We start from the raw sequence: 9,848 nt of genomic DNA on the forward strand, positions 1-9,848 counted from the left end.
GTGCTGGGATTACAGGCTTGAGCCACCGCGCCCGGCCGACTGATGATTCTAATACTCTCTTGGAATACATTGTTTCTCTGTTACGGTGTTTCCTGGTCTTTGTGGCAAAAATAGTATTGCATCATTAAAAGTATGTTACTTTGCCAGGCGCAGTGGCTCACACCTGTAATCCCAGCACTTTGGGAGGTTGAGGTGGGCAGATCACCTGAAATCAGGAGTTTGAGACCAGCCTGGCCAACGTGGTGAAACCTCGTCTCTACTAAAAATACAAAAAGTAGCCAGGTGTGGTGGCGGGCACCTGTAATCCCAGCTACTCCGGAGGCTGAGGCAGGAGAATCGCTTGAACCCAGGAGGCAGAGGTTGCAGTGAGCTGAGATCACGCCATTGCATTCCAGCCTGGGGGACAAGAGCGAGACTCTGTCTCAAAAATAAATAAATAAATAAATAATAAAAGTATGTTACTTGAAAGAAACATGCTGTTTGGAGAGATGGAGGGGCCCGGGTTCAATGAGTGGCTTACGTGACCGACGAAATGAATTACTAAGTAGATGAATACGTGGATGTATGTACCCGAGCCTCCCTCAGGTCCAGGACATGGTGGCATTCACACGGCAAAAGGTGGGACTGTGTCTCAGTGGGCACTTAGAAGATGGCCAACAAATGGATTCTTATCAACCGCCCTGTCTTCTTCATCTGTCTCACCACCATCGGCAGGCAATGAGTAATGAAATGGCCAATTTAATTAGTGAATTCTGTTTTGTGGGGAGAGGACACTGAGGTTTTAAGGAATAACCAGTTTCTCTGAGACCAGGATCATTTTATGAGCATTTATTAATCAGAGGTAGATGAGCAGGCTCAGTCTAGGGGAATAATTGCCAACAAACACTTTTGGGAAGGCTGGGGCCATGGCTCTTCCAGGAATCTGCATCTCCAGGGCATCATTTGAGTCCTGCCTTCTCAAAGTACTTGTGACAGGCAGACGTGATTGCAGCCACGAACACGATGAACTCGCTGAAGTCCACCTGAGCGTCTCCATTAGCGTCCAGGTCCTTGAGCAATTTATCCACGGCGTCCTTGTCCTTTCCACTCTAGAGGAGAGAGAGGCCCAAGGTCAGCAGTGAGCGTGCCTGTGCAGGGCCTCAGCCTCCACCAAGCACCACTGCTGGGCAGAAGCAGGGCCAGCTGTGCATAGCAGACGCATGGCGTTCCTGGCCTTAACTTGTGAGCTGCCTTCAGCTATCTGGCATGACATGAACTAACTTGTAATGTTATTAGAGCCAATTGGAACTGTGCTGTGCTCTGCGAGAGGGAGTTTCATTTTTAGTTTTTGCAGGGGGTTGTCTTTGGATTTGTAATGTGCTTTACAGTGATGGCTGTTCTCAGGAAATGCGTCCAGTCTTTGCTCTATTTTTTTGTGCACTGCTAACGTCATGGGCATCCCATCTCGTGCTGGCACTGAACCAGCTGCTTACACATGAACTCCTCACCACCACCAGGCATGGCAGAGGCATCGCCCTGTTACAGATGGAGACGATAAGGCCCAGAGGGCCCAAGGGGCCTGCCCTGAGGTCGGTCACACAGGGAGCCAGGGAAAGCCAGGGTTGAGCCCCAGGTGTGGAACGAGCACAGAGCACCCTGAGCCCTGTTATTCCTCTCTGCTTGGGTACCCCGGCTTGGGGTCCCAAGCTCTCAGGTCTTCTTTGAGAAGGCCAGGCCGGCAGGGCTCTCAGAGCCTGCCCATGTGATGGCAAAGCATTCTCACTATGGGACCAAGCAGGACCAGGATGCAGATCTGAACAGCAGCAGCAGATGACCCAGCCCTGGGCCAGAGAGCTGTGTGTCCAGGTGGAAAAAAACACAATTAAAATTAGTAGAAACAGACCAAGACACAACTGTGTGCATGAAAACCTTAGTGACAGCATGGTTTGCAATAGCAAAAGCAAGGCAGGGAAGTACAAATTCAATAGCAAACAAATAGTGGTTTGGCCACGTCACAATACCCTGCGGCCATTTCAAGTGATGTTTCCGAAGTTTGTAGCCAGTCACCTCGTATTTACAAAGCTCCACCTGTGGGGCACTGGGCTGGGCATGGAGCAGATAAGGCCACAAGGCCAGCCCTGCCCTCAGGCGGACATTGTTCTCTGACTCCGACTCCGGCTTTGCTAGGCTTCAGCAGCATCTGGAGGAAGGGCTGAGGACACCGGGGCCTCCTCGAGGTGATTCTTTTTTTTTTTGAGATGGAGTCTCGCTTTGTCGCCCAGGCTGGAGTGCAGTGGCCGGATCTCAGCTCACTGCAAGCTCCGCCTCCTGGGTTCACGCCATTCTCCTGCCTCAGTCTCCCGAGTAGCTGGGACTACAGGCGCCTGCTACAATGCCCGGCTAATTTTTTGTATTTTTAGTAGAGACGGGGTTTCACCGTGTTAGCCAGGATAGTCTCAATCTCCTGACCTCGTGATCTGCCCAGCTCGGCCTCCCAAAGTGCTGGGATTACAGGCGTGAGCCACTGCGCCCGGCCTCCCCGAGGTGATTCTAATGTAACACAGGTTTGAGGACCCCTAGCTTAGCCATTGCTTCTCAAAGTGTGTTCCCAGGACACCTGCGCTTCCCCACACCCCAGTGTCTTGGATCAAAGTCCTCATGGGTTCAATTCTCATCCTTTGATGATTATCAGAACACCCCGATAAGGATCACCTGAGCCCAGGGAGGTTGAGGCTGCAGTGAGCCGTGATCCTGCCACTGCACTCCAGCCTGGGTGACAGAGTGACACCTTGAAAAAAAGAAAGAAAGAAAAGAAAAGAAAAGAAGCAATATTCTGAAGTGTTCCATGTCTTTGAAGTGATTCTAGGGCTGAAAATGTCAGGCCTTCATTTTCGATTATCAGCATCCATGTGGGTCAGACCCTTAGACGGCGGGTCGGCAGAATCTGGTGGGGCCCGAAGCGGGGGGGCGGGGAGCAAGGAAGAAAGTGGGGGAGTGAGAAAGAAGGAGAGGGCAGGGGTCAAAGAGAAGGGGAAACGGAGAGGGGAGGGCTTCTGTTCAGCCCAGCCGGAGGCTGCCCGGAGTGGAAGGAAGCTGGTCCTGGCTGCCCCGAGGGGCCTTCTGTGAGGCTCAAGCCAGTGGCTGCTCCCTGGCAGGGAGCCCAAGGGAGGTCTGCAGCTCTGCGCAGACAGGTGCCAGGATGGAGCCTCCTCCTGTCCTTCCTGCCGGTCCCACTAATACCAGGCAACAAAGGGCCTGGGGATGGGAGCAGGGAAGGCGGACAAGTGGGAGGTGGAGCTGGGGCGTTTATGGCCGGCAGCCTTGGAGGACAGCCCCGAGGGCTTGAGGGCTTGGCAAACTTGCAAACGGTGGTGGCCCTGGATTGCATTCCGCCCCTGCCCACACTGCACAGGTTTGAGTCCCACTCTCCCACCAGGCCTGTCACAAATACACTGGGGTCAACTCCATGTTTCAAGGATCAAGCTGACCACACCCTCTCCCTGCTCAGATGCTCCGGCATCCCCTGCCTTGACGCCAAGGTGGGTCCGTTCCTTGGCTGGGCTTCTAGGGCATTTCAGGATCTGTCCCTCTTGCCTCTGAGCCCCTTGACTGCCGACCCGACCCCACCCCACTGCAGCTCTGGGCCCTCTGCCTGCCACGCCTTCCCCTTCTTCCCCAGGCCCTGCTGCGTCCAGCACTGCTGGCCTGGGCTCACCTGCAGGAAGCCGGGTAGCTCCTTCTCCATCAGCACCTTGAGCTCCCCCTTGGTCAGGGTCTGCGTGCTGCCCTCGCTGCCTGAATATCGGGAAAAGACGTCTATGATCATGCCCATGGCTGTCTCCAGTTCTGTCATGGTGCTGGATTCAGACCCACCTTCCTCCCGGGGGCTAGCAGGGCCGAGAAAATGTCGCACTTGCATCCTCTTGTGCTTTATAAGGCAGCCTCATATGGACACAGAGGGTGGGACAGTGGGGTTGGGACATTCAGGAAGTCCTGCCCCTCCCCATTCATGTACTCAGTTCTGATGAAATGCATCGTTGTGATTACCTTTCCGGAACCTTTCTCCCAGCCAAGGCCCAGGGTGTGGGCTGCCTCCAGGCATCCGCATTTTAGTGCTCACCTGTGTCTTGGGGCCATCACTGAGCCACAGTGGTCTCCTCATCCCTGGCCCTCCCTGGGTAAGTGGCCACAGGGTGAGTGTGTGAGGAGTGAGTGGTGACTCCGTGGCCCTTTGTGTCAACATCAGAGTGTTCTGGCACCCAGCGTGCTGACACAAGACGGCTGAGAGTGAATTCACACTGGGCGTGTGTGTTAACACGGATCTGCCCTGTCGCCCCTTTCTTAGAACACCCTGTGTCCTTCAGAGGCCCAGCTTCCACCTCAATCTCGCTCGCTCCTCCCCTGTGGGGCCAAATGGAAAACTCCCCCTCGTCCTCTGGGAGTTCGCTGAAAATCAGTGGGCAAAAGGCAGATGAATAGGAGAAGAGCATAACAGATGTATTTGATCGTTGCTTATGTGGCACGGCAGCCTTCAAGATGAAGACCCAAGGATCTGGGGGAAACTGTCCATGTTTACAAACATAAACACGGTTCAGCAAAGTATGGAAATATGAGTGGACACAAAAGTAAGGCCGGATGCTCATAAACCAAGAGGAAAACCCGGCCGGACTCTCATAGACCAGGAGGAGAACCCGGCAGGGCCTGTCGGGTCAGATTCCCCGGGGCCTCTCTGAGCAGCTCTCCTTCCTTCTAGGTGTGGGGCAGGACCCTCTCTGGAATGGAGCTCTTATGACCTACAGTCAAATAAAGCAGGCCAGAGGGTTTCTTTAGGCTGGTTTCTACACAGAAAGGGGAGGGAGTGGAGAACTGGAGTCATATTTCTGGGTTTTATGGCAGGGTTTGGGGAAGCCTCTCAGAGGAGAAGGAGGGGTTGGAGACAGGAGGGTGGGAGCAGGACAGAGAAACTTTTGCTTCTGAGATTTACACGTTGGGGTGTTATTTTTTGAGCCCTGGCCCTTACCAAACCCAGAGCAGTCACAGGGCTTAGACAGCATGAAGGCTCCTGGGACCTCTGGGCAGAGTCAGGGACTCTGGTCTCAGGCATGGTAGCACCCCTCCCCATCTCTATAGTGGAGGCACTCAGAGGGTCTGTGCGTGGGAGGCTGAGAGAGTCCTGGAGAGCATGGAGGTAAGGAGCATGGAGGTAGGGGCCTGTGTTCACATCCTGCCCCAGTCAAAGTAGGCCCACACTCAAAGGCCTCTCTCGGTAGAGATCTTCCAGAGGGTCAGCCTCCAGCAAGTTCCCTAACCTCTCCCAACACAGCCTCCACCAGCGCATGGGCCAGAACTGTGGCCGCGGGGCTGTGGCTCCACACAGAAAAACCTTGGTGCACGATGGGAGCAGCAGGTCTCACAAGAGCCGGCTTTCTGAGAACACACTGCCTCTGCCCAGGTGTCCTGCAGGGGAGGCTCAGAGTGGCCCCACTGGTGACCCCTTGGGGAGCAGGGACAGGTCCATTCTGCTCACTCGTGAGCTGAGAAGTTCCCTCTTGGGATAAGGTCGCACAGCACAGGCCACCATCCTATCACCTCAGCCAGAGGAGCGGGAGAGAGGAGACTCCCTGCCCCAGAGGCAGAGCTCCTCAGGAAGCGCGTTCACTGTGAGATATACATACATATATATACACACATATATGTATATACGTGTGTGTGTATATATATATATGTTGAAAGAAACCAGGCACATTCCTCAGCCCCGGGCTCAACACAAACAAGCCCAGTACAAATAGGCCCAGTATCTCTCAATTTCCTGGGCCCAGTACAAACAGGCCCAGTATCTCTCAATTTCCTGGGCCCAGCACAAACAAGCCCAGTACAAACAGGCCCAGTATCTCTCAATTTCCTGGGCCCAAACAGGCCCAGAACAAACACGGCCCAGTGCAAATATATTTCTCCATACACCTCAGCTTGGGAAATCCTGAGAAATCCCCGATAAGGACACCGCTGTTTGTAGTTTTACTGAAAGCATGGGAACCAATAGATAACTGCTAAATGTATAAACTTAGTATGTTAACCAATTGTAATGCTGTAACCTAAAGAATTCCCTTGTTCCCTGTTCCTCTGTAACCTTACAAGTCCTATTTTCATCGGGCTATAAAAAGCGAGTGCGTGCATTGTTCGGGGCCCTCTTGTATGTTGTGAAACGGAGGGACCAAGTTCGAACTTGCAGTAAAGATCCTTGCCGCTTGGCTTTGACTCTGGACTCTGGTGGTCTTCTTCGGGGAATAAACAGTCTGGGCATAACATTGTGTGTGTGTGTGTGTGTGTGTGTGTGTGTGTATATATATATATATATATACAGTCTCGCTCTGTCGCCCAGGCTGGAGTGCAGTGGCCGGATCTCAGCTCACTGCAAGCTCCGCCTCCTGGGTTCACGCCATTCTCCTGCCTCAGCCTCCCAAGTAGCTGGGACTACAGGCGCCCACCACCTCGCCCGGCTGGTTTTTGTATTTTTAGTAGAGACGGGGTTTCACCGTGTTAGCCAGGATGGTCTTGATCTCCTGACCTCGTGATCCGCCCGTCTCGGCCTCCCAAAGTGCTGGGATTACAGGCTTGAGCCACCGCGCCCGGCGATAATTTTTTTAAAAAAGGAAATGTATTTACCTGTCAGCACGCTTGCCTTACCTGAGACACGAGACTCAAAGACAGGTCTCCAGAAGGATCCCCCCATTCCCCACCGCCCTATTTCCACCCACTGGTGGCCTCTGCAGGCCACGCTAGGCCCCTGGCCTGTTTCGTGTTCCCTGTGCTTGGGGTGCTGTTTGTGTAGCTGTGCCGATGCTTCCTGCTCAGAGCAAGAGTCAGTGGGTCTGAGGGGACTCCTCCCTAAGTCCTCCCTCCAAACACAGAGTAAGCACCTCTTTGCCTGTGAAAGTCCTTGTTTACATCTGCAGTCCCAAATGAATTTCTATTAATAGAGCCACCCTTCACTTTCAAAAGTGGCCCAGTTTGTTTGACAAATGGTACTAAATAGGTGCTCAGGTCCCGAGCCTCAGAGCTGCTGCTGAATCCTCTCACGTCCACAGGCAGGCCCTCGGCACCTTCCCAACGCAGTCCACACCCGCCACCACCCACAGAGTTCGTGCTCCACTCTCCACACCACCTCCCACTCCCCGCACCGCCTCCCACTCCCCATGCTGCCCCCCACTCCCCACGCTGCCCCCTACTCTTGTCCTTGTCTCCCTCTATCAGGCCTGAGCACGGCAGCCACCTCTTCACAGATGGTCAGCTCCCATCACTCCTCTGCTGGCAACCCCCCACCAGCTTCGCATCCAGCCACTTCTCCCTCTGACTTCAGTGCCCGCCACTTCCTCCCTTCCCACTGGGGTTTCATGCTCTCCTCTCCTTTTTACCCTGCTTGATTCCTGTGCCTAGAAGACTCTTTCCCTAGACACCCATGTATATTCCACACATCAGCCTTCACTCAAATGTCGTACCAGACATGTCACCTGACCATGCCAATCAACTAGAAACCCCACACCCAATCCCCCAATGCCATTTTTTCCCCCACAGAACTTACACTATCTAATATGGGTACATATCATTTTTTTCCTGCTTTCCTCATTTAGGGGTTATATAACAAATACTTAGGCAGCACTTCCTATGGCCAGACACAATACTAAGCATCTTATGTATAACAGATCCAACTTTTTTTTTCTATTAGACAGGGTCTCACCATGTTGCCCAGGCTGATCTCAAACTCCTGGCCTCAAGCAATCCTCCTGCTCAGGCCTCCCAAAGAATTGGGATTACAGGCACAAGCCACCGTGCCTGGCCCTCAGATCCAATTTTACAAGCACTCTGTTCAGTCAGGTAGCCTCAGCCTCTGTAGGTGCTCAATTTATGTGTTGAATCAAAGACCTGCGAACACTGTACTGTAATTATGTTTTCAGACCTGTCTCAACCCGCTAGATAGTCTCTCCAAGAAAGTCCTAGCGCCTGGCACAGTGTGGAGCTCTGTGGTCACAGGGAATACTAGTTGCCTGAATGGACTTCAGCTCTCCTAAGGCTGGGGCCAGACCACATGGCCTCATGAGGCACCCGCTTCCTACCCTAGGTCTGCTTTCTTCCCCTTCTGCAGCTCAAACCCCATCCTGGGCTACAGGCTTTGAACAACTCCTACGTCAGAAGCAATTTACCTCCATTTGACAGTGACCACTATCAAGGAGAAACTCATTTTGAAAAATGTTTATTTATCTTACCTTTTCCTGGCCAAGTCAATTGCTTTGGTCATCTGCACAAAGAGTTTAAAAACTGGCTTTCAGCATTTGTTTTTCCAAGCAAATGAACTTTATCACAACAAGGCAGAGCTCTGATTTTAGTCTCTGTGGAGTCTGGGCTCTAATGACCTAGGCTAGTCATCATCCAAGCCTGGAATGACTGTTGGGGACCCCCATGGCCAGCCTGAAGCTCTCCTTCCTCTGCCACTCTGGGCCCCTGAACAGGTCACATGCATTTGTGGCAGAGACTGAATTTTAACAAAGTTTACCCCAAAGTCAGCAAACACATGTACCTAGAACTCATCCCAACTGTAGGTTGCTTACCAGACAGGTTACACGATGTGCACCAGTTAACATGCCATAGGAAAATTACATTCCAGGAAAAAGCAAAATGCTATAAAAACAACAACAACAACAAAACACCACGCAAAACAGCTCTCCTCCTTTGATCTGATGGTCTGTAGAGGTCCTCAAGTCCATACACTGCCACTCTTCAAGACCAACCGTCCACTGGGCCTTCTCAATCTCATCCAAAGTCGCATTCACAACCTTGACTGGGGCTTGGGTTCTTGATGTGGCAGCTGCAATCATGTAGTGTCTTCTCTCTTGCAGAACTCTAACCTCAAGTCTCTTACGAATCTCCAAATTCCAGGAAGCATAAAAAAATTGCAAAGCACACGGTATGTATACTTCCAAACTTTGAAAATACAATAAGATCACAGGAACAAATATGACCACGCAGCAGCGTACGTACCGTATAGGCCATATTCCTTTACGTGGGACGTTAATGAAAAGCTGTCTTTTCCAAACTGAATGCACCTATTAATCAAAAAATACACCTGACCATCTAATGCTGAAGTCATCCGCCAGGATGGTACTGGAAATTGAGTGGCTAACGTGGAGAAAACGCAGGCAGAAAAACAGGGGAGACAAAACGAAAGGCTCTCTTGGTATGAGCCTGTCCAAACAGCCAGCAATCCTTATTAGGTGAACACAGTTAGTCAGTTGGCCACCTAAAGTACAAGTGGGAGAAATTCATCATCACAACATAAATTTTGAGCTTGATATTCTCATATCCGGGAGTCAAACAAACCCAACCACCTGTGCACAATGCTACCACCTGCAGGAAGGTCATCGCAAACGCTCCAATCTCATAACATTCACACGTTTCCAGCATGTACCTCCGCTTCACACCTCTCCCCCACCTACTGACAGAGCAGGTCTACGTCCTGCAAATACTTTAAGTGGTCATGACTCTTTACAACAACGTATCAAATTATTTTCTCTAATTACCTATGAAAAAAAGAATGAAACCAACTCGGCGGAGAGAGTGGCACGGCTCTGCGCTCCCCTCCCTGCCTGCCCAGCGCCTTCCACGCGGGACACTCCCCGCCGGACTCGGCTCCTCCCCGCGCAGCCCCGCCGCCTCAGTAGCACTCGCAGCCGGCGATCCGCTGGTGCAGCTCCACGATCCTTCTGCCCATCCGCGCCGCCTCCGCGGCCTTCCTCTCCGCCTCGGCGCACAGCCGAGCCACCCGCTCCTCCGCCTCCGCGCGCGGGTTGGGTGCACGGGCCCGGGCGCCCCGCTCC

At 52.5% G+C, this 9,848-nt stretch overlaps 1 protein-coding gene and 1 long non-coding RNA gene across 2 annotated transcripts; both read right to left on the minus strand.

Moving 5' to 3' along the window:
• Positions 1-813: 813 nt before the first annotated feature.
• S100P (S100 calcium binding protein P) lies at positions 814-3,928 on the minus strand. Its single transcript, XM_011935407.1, has 2 exons — positions 3,695-3,928; positions 814-1,088 (listed from the first exon to the last, which is right to left on the minus strand). The coding sequence occupies exons 1-2, from the start codon at positions 3,896-3,898 to the stop codon at positions 939-941; spliced, it is 354 nt and encodes a 117-aa protein (XP_011790797.1). The 5' UTR covers positions 3,899-3,928; the 3' UTR covers positions 814-938.
• A 4,283-nt stretch (positions 3,929-8,211) lies between these two features.
• LOC105507049 lies at positions 8,212-9,842 on the minus strand. The gene is made up of 2 exons (XR_001001031.1): positions 9,552-9,842; positions 8,212-9,271 (listed from the first exon to the last, which is right to left on the minus strand). It is a non-coding gene; the product is annotated as an uncharacterized LOC105507049 (long non-coding RNA).
• Between the last annotated feature and the right edge of the window lie 6 nt (positions 9,843-9,848).

Source organism: Colobus angolensis, unplaced genomic scaffold (assembly GCF_000951035.1).
Source record: "Colobus angolensis palliatus isolate OR3802 unplaced genomic scaffold, Cang.pa_1.0 Scaffold143, whole genome shotgun sequence".
Lineage (NCBI taxonomy): Eukaryota > Metazoa > Chordata > Mammalia > Primates > Cercopithecidae > Colobus > Colobus angolensis.